Raw genomic sequence first — 12791 nt, 5'->3', positions numbered from 1 at the left:
TGATACGCAACTATCCAGATGAAGCAAGATGATTCACTCCTGCTGCCGTGAGATTTCGTCCCGACATCAAAACAGAGATTTAAACTTTTATATCATGTGGCCAAACTAGTCCAATAGTCGAAAACAGAAATATTGAAATTGCAAAAAAAAAAAAACAATTGGATAAAAATTTGGATAACTTGTGTAAACAACTGACGCCATTTAATTACAGACTAGAAAGCCCATAAAACTGTGAAACAGGAAGTACATATTCTGCTGATGGACAGATTGTCCTGTCGGCATGTTAAGAGTCATTCTGGTTCACAAACAGCACAGTGACAGTTCACATGTGAGTGTGTACTGTCCTTTCTTCCGGTGGGAGCGTCACTGTGGTTCCTCGGGCCGGAACCATCTTGCCGCTTGTTGCTCTTTGGCTCGGCCGCTGACCGGCCTGCCGACGTGGCGGGGCGGAAGAGGAGCCGCTGGCTGGCACAACACGGGTGAGCTGCACCGTCACTTTCACACAAACAAAACACTCTTTCTGCTTTATAAGTTTCCTTTATGGGTTTCAGCTGATGGAGTTAAATCTGCAACCAAGTTGACCATTTCTCCTTTTTGTTTAAGTAGCTGCAGGTCAGTTAATGTGTGTGTGTCTGTGTGTGAGACTCGTTTAGAAGCTGAATAAGATTCATTGTCATGTTGGCTTTGATATACAGTGTAACAGTGGTCGTTGTATCCATTTCTCTGTGCTGTCAAGCAGGAATCAGGCTTTAAATAGTGTTAGAGGAGCACAGGAGAATTTAACATGGTACAAAATTATTATTGTAACCAGTTAACACAGAGATTCTTTTTATGTATATTACTATATATTGTATTTATGTTGGAGGTTAAACATTTTATGTTTTAAACTTCTTTCTCTGTCACAGAATAGCTGTTTTGCAGCTTCTTGTTTCTACATTTCTTGTGAGTGTGCATAGGTTTATAGGCGGTTTATTTACCACGTCATATGTACAATAAATCAAAGATAAGGTGATTCTAAATGACATTTTGCTGCCTGGAAACAGCCTTAAACAAACTCAGTCCTGACTGAAAACATTGGATGACAGTCATATAAATGTATGTGCTACAACAAACCACAGGATGGCGATATTTATCCAGATGTATTTTTCCACAACATTAAAATTCATGAAAAGTGAGGAAAACAAATGGCAAAACTAATTTAAAGAAAGAAATTTAAAGGAGTTGCAGAATTACATGTTGAATTCAAAATTAAAATTCAGATTTATGTAACATGTATTTTAGTTGCAGGATAAAAAAAGCACAAAACTAAACCAGATCTACCCTTTTCCAGATCACCATGTCCCAGGCTGCCCCCACAGACGGAGACCCCACCCCTCCACTCGCACAGCTCTCCCCCGCTGATCCTGATGTCCCAGCAGAACCCGCTCCACCCTCAACCTCGCCGCATCCTCCATCCATCCCAGAGTGTTCTGACCTTACACAGCCTACAGAGGAGACAGTCGGAGAGGACACCGCTGCCACTGCCACCAAATCGGATTCATCAGATGGTCAGGCTGACCAACCAGAGCCTCTCACCGAGGGTCAGGTGATAGAATGTGACCAACCAGTGAGCTTAGAGCCTGATGCAGAGGCCGAAGAGGAGGATGTGAAGGTGTGTAAGTTTCTCTACTTCTTCTCTGTTTTCTAGCAACTGTGTAATCTAAATGTATGTGACTGTGTGTGCAGAGGTCACTCCAGGAAAAGGAAACAGGTTGGGGTGGTTGGAGTTCATGGGGGAAATCTTTCCTGAGCAGCGCCACCTCCACAGTCGGTAAGTCCCTTTTTCCATCCAAGCTCTGACTACCATCCCTCCTTCTGTTCAGTTTCTTCCATTCCCTAAACAGACTTTACACTCTCTGTCCACACACACCTTTGGATTACTGGCCATCTGTTTCATCTGTCAATGCCAATATTTACACACACGTTGTGTGAAAAAAGCCAGGTTTAACTTTTTAACACAACTTGTTTAAACACTATAATAAGTGGTCTTTCAGAGGCAAAATACAGCATTTTCTTTGGATTTCTGGCAGTATATTTTATGTAGGCTACTAGTTTTCATAATGTAATATACACCAGCCTTTAATGTATATTACACACACACAGACACCCTTTTTGTGTGTCTAAGATTTTGCGTTTCTGTGTACAGGTCAGAGCCTGACTTCAGTTAAGGTGAAGGCTGGAGAGGCTCTTCGTCTCCAGCGGACCTCAGTAGGAGAGGAGGCACGGGAGGAAGAGGAGGAGGAGAAAGAGGAGGGAGTGATGGAGAAGAGAGAGGGTGGAGATGAGACCGGAGAAGCCGACCTGCCGCCCTCTGTGAATGCTGCCTCGACTTCTAGCAGGGGTGTTTTCTCTACGATCACACACGCTGTGCAGAACACAGTCAGTTAAGATACACACATCAAGGAGTGTGTTCCTGTTGTTTTTTATTGGGGGGGGGGGGGGGGGTGCATTTATTATCTTTGCAGAGTCATTGTGTGTCTTTGTGTGTTCATCTCTCAGGGTAAGTCGGTGATCAGTGGAGGTCTGGATGCTCTAGAGTTCATTGGAAAGAAGACCATGACTGTTCTTGCTGAGAGTGACCCAGGCTTCAAAAAGACCAAGACCCTGATGCAGAAGACCGCTTCACTGAGTCAGGTATGCAAACCCACTGTCCCTCCATGACCTGGTGATTTTCGCAAAGTGACCGACAGCTGCACACTTCACTGATGTGATCTTTCAGATGTTAAAGGAAGCAAAGGAGAAAGAGCGAGCACGCCTCAGCAACCAGCCAATCAGTGCTCCCACAGCTCACTACGGCATTCTTTTCGATGACTACCAGGGCCTGTCGCACCTCGAGGCCCTGGAGATCCTGTCCAATGAGAGTGAAGCAAAGGTACACATGAGGGTCAGGAATGTTGAGCACTCATTAGAAAATCTGTTTAAAATAGTGCAGTCATATAATCTACTGTCGTAGGTCCAAGCCTTTCTGTCCTCCCTGGATGAAGAGGAGCAGGAAGAAATGAAGAAAGAGCTGATTTTTATCAAAGAGATTTTCATCAAGCACGAAGAAGAGGAGGAAGGAGAAGAAGGAGGACAGACGAAGGCTAATGGTGATCAAAGTTCCCAAATACACTGTTCTACCCCTTTATGTGAGTGAGCAGACCAGCCAGGTAGAGGTGAAGTCTGAGCACCGACCCTGGATCAGGTGGCATTTGGCAGACTTTTGGTATGGGGACATGGATAATACTCCCAGACAGCTGCACACATGCATAGAGATATGCCGGCAGCAGCTACATTTCTTTACACAGAGGGAGGACATATTTTGATTTTATCATCCTGGACAGAGATACTGCAAAAACATGAGGTTTTCCAGTAATGATTGTTGTCTTGTTGCTCAGGCTAATTACTTTTACTGCAGTTTTTTAACTGAAACCTTTAATCTATCTGGACTTAACAATTCTGTTTCAGTTGCAGCATTAATCATCGCAGATCAGTTACATCAAAATTATGAGTTGTAAATTGTTGTCAGTGTCCAACATTCTCAACATTTCCCTTATGTAAGAATTAGAAAAACGAATATGTGAAAAAAATATAATCATCAATAATGCATTTCTATATTTTAGGAAGTGTACAAAAGCCCACCAAACCTTTTATCCTTGCTAATGAAGTTAAATAAGTTCTACTGAAGTCAAGGCCGTATGTTTTTGATTTCATCATACCTCACCAGCCTCATGACACTTTCATATTTCAAAGGTTTTAGGTAGATTGTGACAGCACTGCACGGCTCAAAGCAGACAGGTGTCCCTTTACCTGCAGGGTTGAACACGCCGCCTGATCCTGTGCTGTTGTTCAGAGGTCACTGACACATGCACCCTACAGACTGAAGGAAAGCCAGCACAGCATGATCCATCAGATCAAGATGTTAAATCTGCATGTGAGCCACACAGTTAATTTGGCATGAAGGCAATTTTGCCGTTCACTGGAGACAATCGAGAATATTATCATTATAATGTCAGCATGGGGGAAATCAAACCATTACCAACATGTGGTACAAATATGCATGACTTCCACACATACTGTGTAAATTGAAGGATACTGTAGTGACAGGAGTGAATGTGTCTGTTTATCTTTGTCAGCTGCTGATGGAGAGGAGTTTGTGAGTGTTCTCACTGAGCTGCTGTTTGAACTTCATGTTGCTGCAACACCGGACAAGCTCAACAAGGTAAAGGACACACACACACACACACACACACCCCTCCAGTCCTGTAGGAAATATCAGTAAAAGTTGGCAACTTTGAACTCCTTCTGCATGATCGACTCCACATATAGAGAACCAACATTAGCATACATGCATCTGATTAGCATACATCAGGGTGGCGATCTCTCACCGTGCAGAGCTGATTGATGGTAATTGTGCATCTCCAGGCTCGAATGAGGGCCCATGATTGGGTGAACATGGTGGAAGAGCCTGTCACTACGGAGACAGTTGGCAGGGAAACACAGGACCAGACAGGAGGAGGAGAGGCCTCATCTGCTGAGATTGAGAGGGAGGAGAAGAAGAAAGATGAAGAGGAGCAAGGGGAGACAAAGGAGGAGGAGCTGAAGGACGAAGAAGAAGAGGAAATGAAGGCTAAAGAGAGCAACCCCAGATCTGTAGAGGCAAGTTCAGCTCTACTCTGCTTTTTGTTTCAGTGTTAAATTTATTCACCTTTACTCCTGCTGTCACCACCTGAATTGATTGAATATGGTTATTCTGTGTGTCTGTGTGTGTGTGCTCATCTCCTTCAGGCTGTCTACCTGTCATCAGTTGGGAGTCTGGCTGAAGTGACAGCTCGCAGTATTGAGCAGCTCCACAAGGTGGCAGAGCTCATCCTCCATGGTCAAGAGCTGGAGAAGCCTGCCAGAGACCAAGCACACGTACTCACCAGGTACATGTGTGCACTTAAAGTTGGGGGACATGGTGTTCACACACACATTCTAGGCACCAAACGTTTTGGGTACATCCCCACAACATAAATCATGAGACTTATGGAGAACATTAATTATTATTATAATATAAGGGATGTAACTGAAAATAAGTGAGTTAATGCAATGACCTGTGATACCTTGTTTTTCAGAGGAGTCCTAATCAGAAGAGTGATATCTATATCTGAAATCTATATATTTTTCCCAGGTTAACATGTGCCATGTGTAAGGAGGTGGAGTGTTTAGCCAAGAAGTTCTCTGACACACTGCTTCTTGTTGGGGTAGGTGATGGTGTTTGTTACTATTATGTATTGTGATATGGGATACATATATAATGTGTGACTAGATATAGGCATACATATATAATGACCAAAACCATCAATGCCTTAGTCTAACCTTGTCAGTGTGATCAAGGTTCAGGTTTGGATTGGGTAAACTTTTCTTTTTTTTAATCCCTGCTCTTTCTGAGAACGACCTCCTAGATATCTTGGCGGGTAAAGTGTGCTGCATGTAGGAACGTGAACATGTTAGACTCGTGTTATCCCCCATATATAATTTGTAAGACACTGGATGCTGTAAGATAATTGATTGATTCTACATTGATCTTATGATCTGTCTATCAGGGACAGAGGAAAGCAGAGGAGTTGAATCCAATGGTGGATAGTGTGCTGCAAGAGGTCAGTTATATTTGTGATTATTTATATACTGTGATTCACTGCTGACTAAATAAACTGTTTCTTAAACTAAACTAAATTATACAAGGATGATTATATATTGATGATGATGATGATGATGATGAATATATAGATAAAGATGAAGGATAAAGCATCTTCTGCCCACAGGGCTCCAACAGCACCAACTACATCCAGAATGCTTTTCAGCTGCTGCTGCCTGTCCTGCAGATCTCCCACATCCAGAGCCACCACCACTCCCGACCAACCACAGAGCCAGCACCACAGATACAACACTAACACACACACATTAATGCACACAAGCTACCTGCTCACCTGCTTATATCTATTGTTGTACAGTAAAGTGTAGAGAACAGAAAAATAAGTGCTTTAATCTAAAGTAAGTGCCGCCTCAAACAGAACACCTTGAGAATCTTGGAGGTAACGCTTTAAGTAACAGTTACATGTAGAAATGCTCCACATACTGACTGTATGTGAGGGTCTACCACTGTGTATCTATGAATGTTATTTGGTCTGTTTGGACGCTGATATTTTTTGCTTAAAGAACCAAATGGTGTCTAATCTCAGCGTGACTCTTTATAACACACAGTGGTGTTTTTACATTTTCTGAACCAACAGAAAAACAGATTTTTCGTTCTATTGAAGGGACTCCACAGCAGTGTTTATGATGCTTTCTTTGCACTCATTATGGTTTGTTGCTATAGCAACAGAAATAATACTAACACTAGTAAAATGCGTTTGATTTAACTGTTTTAATCTGGGGTGGACTAAATGCCAGTGTTTGAAATGATTTGTCTATATGTTAAATTATAAGAAGAAACACTACCTTATATTTTATTCTCATCCAGTGTAGGTTACAAACATCATGTCACTCATTTTTAACATTTTTCAGTTAAAAATGAGTGACATGAGTACCACTCCCTGTAGAGCTACAGCCTTTAGCTTAGTTTAGCTTAGCATAAGGACTGTAAACAGAATTTAAAAACAGAAATGTGTGTATTATGATGCTTGTTTTAATTCTGAGTCATGTTTTGGACCTCCTTTGTTTTGGCCTTTGCAGACTATTAAGAGATGTATATGTCTCCTGAGCTTCTCTCTTTAAGGGCTCACTTCCAGTTTAGCTAACTGCTAAACAATGAACTAAGACCCATCCATTTATCCTTTCTCTTAACTCATTTCAACCTACATATGGTCTCAGGGGAGACAGGACCATTAAGAGAGAAGATGGATGAGCCCCTCTATGAGGTCACCGTTAGCCTGAACTCAACAAGTGGCTCTGAGGCCCATGGTGACAGCAGCCATCTTGGTAACGCTGATTACACCAAACATTAGGCTAGTACAAAAAGGGCAAACAGCTTTAGTGGAGCTGATGCGAGTTGAGGATCCCTCTCCCTCTTTACAATCTTTATGCTAAGGTGTGCTCACAGGTTGCTGCTGCATGAACACCCTGACACACACACATCCACACATAGCTCTATATTGTAATATAGCTCTGTATTGTAAATGTTTAGACATGTTTTCAGACCTCTGAAAGATTATTCCTTCCTTTCTTTACTTCTGCTTACTTCTGCTTTACCCCATTTAGAGAATCTTTGATGCAAGCAGAGAAAATATTGTTCTGTCTTGTCCAAATGTTTTGGCTCCTTTCAGCCACAGCCAGATGGAGTAAGGCTGTTTATTAGCCACGCTTCTGCCTTAAGTTCACACAATGATTTGTATTGAAGATGTTTGGAGGCTGATCCATTTATTTAACAGTGGACAGTTTACAAATGTATAAAGACTCATTTCTAATAAAGTGCCCTTAGACTGTGTGAAGATTAAACATTGGAAATAAACATGTAAACTGTTGTTAAAAGGCTCAGATATTTCTCTGCAGTGGTCTATCTGTGCTCCTTCTGCTGCTCCTCTGTTACCAGGCCTGCTCCTCTCTAGTGGAGGAAGGGCAGCGATGATGTAGATTTTCTAAAGATATCACAAAAAAGAAGGTAATTAACACACTAGTGTTAAAAGACACTTACAAAGGGTTTAGATGGGGCGATCTGAACTATGGAGGTGTCATCTAATGTATAATTTTGACTTTCAACCTGCTCATTAAATACAAGATAAACATTAACTCTTTTAGCTTGTTTGATGCTTTAGTGACTTTACCTGTATAGCAGTGGTCAATATTTCCATCCAGCAGAGTATTTATGTCATCTGAAGAAATGTATGAAGAGTGTTAAACACCTTAAAACCAGTGTACACCTGTCATTGTGTGTGTAGGTGTGTGTGCATTCTCAGACCTTCAATTTCTTGAATAGGTGGGAGACCTGTGCAATGATAAACAGACAGATGTGCTCACTGACCACATTAAAATCATTGTGATTAATCATGTGTACTTCTGTAAACCGACCTGACCAAGGCTGCAGCCGATATGAGAGGAGGGTTGTTCCTGTTTGGCAGTAAATGTTAGTTAGAATTCCTGAACATTGCAGATTATAATTATGAAATCAGGGTTCTGTTTACCGTTGGGAGCACTGACTTCTGTTGGCTTCTGTCCAACTGGAAGAAATAGCAGAAACACAATATATTAGATCACAGCTGTGATTTGTGCAGAACAGATTATGACTCTGTTTCTGCATTAGTGTTTGTTTGTTTGTTTATTTTTGGGTCTGGTGCATGATTAATATAACTATTTTAGGATGATGCCCTCAGGACTGTCTGCTAGATTTCCAGTAAGTGGAACAAATAAAGGGATATTTGTTGTTCTGGGACAGCTGATCAACAGCTCTGGTACAAGAGATGGTCCGTTTAGCTTGACTGCAGACTGAAACGTTTAGTTTCTGTTCTTCCTTGTCTTGGGAAGGAGGTAGTAACAGCATTGAATCAGGTGAAAAGGACAGCTGTGGGTTAAAGTCTTCAGTCCTTTCTGACGGTTGTCTCCTCTGTGGACCTTTGTTGTCCTGGTGCCAGCTTCTTCTCTTCTTGACTGAGCCAGTTTTGTTGACCCCTGCAACAGTAACAGTGTGACCCTTTTCCAGATCCAGTCTGTCTGCAGCACTCCCCTGTAAACATCCTAGAAAACTGAGGCCATCATGTTGTCTGCAGGCCTCACTGATTTATGTTTCTCTGTCAGACCAGGGTTTTCTAACATTTTAATTGTTTATTATCTGGTTGGAAGTTTTAGCTGCATGTTTTGGTTACAATTCCTTGCCCCTTGACATGTTTTATTATCAGGCCGAAGGAGTTTTAGGACACTTGGGTTTGTTGTGTATAGCTTTATGGTCGTACTCTGATGCAATGTACTGCGGTGTGATGTCATGTTTGAATTTAACAGTCAATTTCTACAACAAAATGTTGTAAGTAGGAACCCACTTCCTATAGTGTTGTAATCATGTCTTCATGGACCACAATTGCACAAATGCACGCTTGTAAATTTCAATTACCCAGAACTAAAGGTTGCTCAAATTTTCTGAATTATCACTCAATTGACTGATTGACACGTGTAACAAAAACTTCAAAACTCATCTGCAAAGTAGAAAAATTCAGATTTTTGTGTTTACCATTCAAATGGTGACCAGTAAAGTTGTAGCTAACCGGGCACACCTTGGGTTTTCCTGCCAAACAAAAAGGGAAGCTTTTATTTTTTCTTATCAAACGGGCCAGATGAGCTTGAACTGTGCTGTGTGTTTTTGTGTGTCTTACTGCACAAGTATTTCCCTCTGCAGATTTCAGTGATCACAATTGTAACTATCATCAGCAACACCGAGCACACCAGAGCCAGCCAGAGAATCCTCATCCCACACTGCCACTCATCTGGAGGACAGAGAGGAACACAGAACAGGTCGAGGCTTTCATCTTCATATTTACATCTCAAAAGGATAAGATGACAAAAAGGTGTACTAGCACTAAATAGTCTGAATATAAAAAATATACAAGTGAGGAGGAAAAAGAGAAAAGAAAATCAGGAAGCAAAAAGTCAAAGGAATAAGAGCAGAAAGAGTTATAGACAGGCAGCAGAGTGTATGGGAAAGCCTGGTGGAAATGGGGCAGGAAAAGTGTGTGAGATGGATTTCCAGCTTTCATCATGCACACTGGAAAATATGACAGTTGTAGCTTTAAGCATGGTAGAGCCGAAAAGAAAGAAAGAAAGCCAAAATCAATACAGGCTTGGAGATACAAGGAGATTAAGATGTACTGTGGAGTCTTGGAAAGTATGACTGATCGTGCAGTACACAGAGAGAATGAAACTAAGCCACAAAGCTGAGATTGGAGTCAAGAGCAGAGGAATTGATGGAAATTTGTTCTATTGAAAAAAATGACTCCATTGTGGACTGAGAGAGGGCAGTCTTCATTGGAACGAAAACAGATTGGCCTCCTCTTATGTCCTCGCCCTCCTTACAGTCAAACCGCTCTGGCCACATGGGGAACAAAGAAGCTCTGCTCCCTCATCACTGACACCAACCTTTCTGTGTCCGTTTCCATGGCAGCTCTTCCTTCGCTGCTGCAGTCAAAACTGTTAGATTGGCGAGCCAAAGGAGACAGCGGCTTTGATTGGCTGGTTCAGAGGCAGGCATGCGAGGGAGACAGCAGTAGAATGCTTTCCTCTGTCCTTCACCCTTCTCTTTCTCTTTCTCCTCCTCCTCCTCCTCCTCCTCCTCAGGTGAGTGGAGGTGTAAGGAGCTGTGATTGCTGCGACCATACAAGGTGAGATTGAGGGTCTCTGCATCAGTGAGTTGAACCTCGACTGACACCTCAAGACTGAACGTCAGATCTGTGAAAAGACAGATGGATGTAATGATGGAAAACAAGGCCTAAACTTGGGGTCTAAAGCCTTGCTAATGCTAGCTAAATGCTAACACCTGCAACCTAATGGTGCTGATGTGCAGCAGGTGTGATGGTGTGGCATCAATTACAGCTTAAAGACATTCTGAAGTTAACAAGCTAGAGAAAATGCTACAAAAATGTTGGTGTAAGTAACACAACTTTTGTTTAATATTTAACTGTGCAATACCTGTAAATGAGGTGTTGTTGTCTAATTCTGCCATGTTTGTGTTGGCTTCACACATGAACAAGCTCATCGTTGAACTATCTCCGTCTGGTGCCGAGTTTGTCATGTTGCTTTGATTCTGCTGAGGAAAGTCACACATGTCCTTTCTTGTGACTGCAGAATCATCAGTCTTCCTATTTTCACCCTTCTTCACTGTATTTCCTTGTTCACAAGGTGGATAGGGAAGGCAGAAGAAGTTCACTTTTGATACTGCAAGAATAAAGAGAACGACAACAAAGGATTCAGTTCAATTCACAATTTCTCTGTGGCAGAAGGCACAAAGTGGAGAACAGCAAGTAAGAAATCAGAGCAGCATCTTAAAATGGAAGCTGTTGCCTCCAGTTTGTTTGTGACAGACAGGAGAGACAAGAAGAAAATCCACTCTAGACAAACACGTGCGCAAGTACACAGGTTAAAGGAAGCTGCTCTCAGAAAGGCACCATGCTTTCAAAGCAGCTGTCAGTCAGAGTACGAAGCTATATTTGGGTCTGATTTTTAACTGAGACATCGAATCAGAGCAGAGAGAAAAAAACAACACAAAGCACCCTAACGACATGAAAGTTAACTTCCTCTAAAGCTTAACTTTAAAGAGAATATACAGTATATAAACTACAGTTTTGCATGTGGACTCTCTCTGAAGCTCTTTGGATGACCCACCTCTGTATATTGTGAAGAACTCTGGTAGGCAGATGATGAAGGTGAGGATCCCAACGAAGAGAAGTTTAATCAGGGCCGTTCTTGACATAGTTGTACTGTAAGATTAAAAGCACACTCACACTGTGTCACAGTTCACACTGACACAGGCATGACTTTGTGGCTCGTGGTGTCTCCTTCCTTCTTGAGATTTGAAGTAACGCATTCATACCCCGTCTCTGTCCACGAGAGTAGCCTTTGGCAGTGTCTAAGAAGTCCTCACGACATGATTCATAGACGCAGACGACAGCAGCACAAGACACACGCACAGAATACAAAGCAACTTCACTTCCTATTACACTTCCTGTTGTTTTCTCAGAAAGAGTGAGAAATGGAGAGTGGCAGGGACAACAGAGAGTTTCTATCAGCCAAGTGTAAGTAGAAAGGTTGTGCTTATGTTTTGGTATGGATTATGTGGACGGTGAATGTGACTGCTAAAGAACAGAGGTTTAGATGTACAATGTGAGAGGGACTAATGGTGAGGCATGTCTGTGGTCCAACACAACAGGCTGATTGCTAATAACTCTCAAATCGACACGTATATTATCATAGCTGAGTATTGAACGAAAGGCAGTGGTCTGGACGGTGTTCATGGCATGGACCAGCAGTGTTAAAGAACACTAGATTCACCTTTGTTTTCTAATAATGATGGCTTAACTAAAAATAACTCCACTGCACACGGGGCAGTCATACTGGTAGTATTGTTTCACCCCAGCCCACCACACTACACCTCCATGCTTCCACAGTAAAACCAACACACTTGAAATAAAGGTATATTCTGTCCATGAGATTATTCACATATACTGTAAAGACATTTCTACATATGTTTTAAGTAGTTTCTTCAGTGTTTCTCATAATTATGAGAAAATACCCTTACAAACCGTCTTCTTCTTCTTGCTGCTTCCCATTGTTATGTTTCCATGTTCTTGTCTATATTCAAAGTAATATGTATTTTCCCTTTGTACTGTCTAACTTGATCTCTGTTGGGTGTTTAGTGTAGCACAGATTTTACGGTTGGGTTCCTGAGAACCACTTATCTTGGCAGTCCTGGGATGTGAACACACACGTATATACAGAGCCTCAGACAAACACACACAGTCAAATCCACAAACACAGTGATGAGTACAGCTGGCAGGTAGGGTCTTATCTCCACTCCACAGCAGCTTGCGTCTCTCAGGGCTCAGTCGGCAGCTTATAGAGGTGGATAGAAGCTGCCAAAACTAAAAAAAATCACTTTCTGTGCTTTTATACCCAATCAAAGCTGCTTGACATCTTGAGCATTTCTAAATATTTTTGAATAAATAGCTGAAATGCATTTACCACCAGGCAGCCTGTGATTGTTGATAGAATTAGGGGATTCGTGGCATGTCAGCAAGTGTCAGGACTTGTACCAC

General features: G+C 42.0%; 3 protein-coding genes across 9 annotated transcripts in view; 2 read left to right on the top strand and 1 right to left on the bottom strand.

Annotated features, from left to right (window-relative positions):
- Positions 1–290: 290 nt before the first annotated feature.
- On the top strand, positions 291–7536 carry fam114a1 (family with sequence similarity 114 member A1). Of its 3 annotated transcripts, none has more exons than XM_028416653.1 (13): positions 291–479; positions 1331–1651; positions 1726–1810; positions 2186–2418; positions 2539–2673; positions 2759–2911; positions 2993–3167; positions 4155–4240; positions 4444–4677; positions 4807–4946; positions 5192–5264; positions 5607–5660; positions 5826–7536. In XM_028416653.1, exons 2-13 carry the CDS (start codon positions 1337–1339, stop codon positions 5952–5954), a joined length of 1812 nt encoding a protein of 603 aa, XP_028272454.1. In that variant the 5' UTR covers positions 291–479; positions 1331–1336; the 3' UTR covers positions 5955–7536. The 3 variants fall into 3 exon arrangements, with proteins under 3 accessions (XP_028272454.1, XP_028272461.1, XP_028272447.1); XM_028416660.1 differs by having other exon boundaries at positions 478–612; positions 2993–3128; XM_028416646.1 differs by having other exon boundaries at positions 478–612.
- On the bottom strand, positions 7399–11692 carry LOC114442855 (uncharacterized). 2 transcript variants are annotated; one of them, XM_028416681.1, is made up of 10 exons: positions 11362–11692; positions 10669–10914; positions 10120–10428; positions 9360–9470; positions 9218–9271; positions 8181–8216; positions 8068–8106; positions 7958–7984; positions 7824–7871; positions 7399–7637 (listed from the first exon to the last, which is right to left on the bottom strand). In XM_028416681.1, exons 1-10 carry the CDS (start codon positions 11447–11449, stop codon positions 7585–7587), a joined length of 1011 nt encoding a protein of 336 aa, XP_028272482.1. In that variant the 5' UTR covers positions 11450–11692; the 3' UTR covers positions 7399–7584. The 2 variants fall into 2 exon arrangements, with proteins under 2 accessions (XP_028272482.1, XP_028272473.1); XM_028416672.1 differs by lacking the exons at positions 7399–7637; positions 7824–7871; positions 7958–7984; positions 8068–8106; positions 8181–8216 and adding an exon at positions 8226–8664 and having other exon boundaries at positions 11362–11456; positions 11570–11666.
- klhl5 (kelch-like family member 5) overlaps positions 11676–12791 on the top strand; it is a 37095-nt gene continuing 35979 nt past the window's right edge. For 2 of the 4 annotated variants that reach the window (XM_028416634.1, XM_028416615.1), the window contains exon 1: positions 11676–11771. In XM_028416634.1, the coding sequence (XP_028272435.1) occupies positions 11729–11771 (43 nt within the window). In that variant the 5' untranslated portion in view covers positions 11676–11728. The remainder of the gene's footprint in view (positions 11772–12791) is intronic. The other 2 variants (XM_028416620.1, XM_028416626.1) reach the window with 2 other exon arrangements.

This window comes from Parambassis ranga, chromosome 1 (genome assembly GCF_900634625.1).
Source record: "Parambassis ranga chromosome 1, fParRan2.1, whole genome shotgun sequence".
NCBI lineage: Eukaryota > Metazoa > Chordata > Actinopteri > Ambassidae > Parambassis > Parambassis ranga.
The sequence above is the reverse complement of the archived record's forward strand: the minus strand, read 5'-3'. Positions and strand labels throughout refer to the sequence as shown.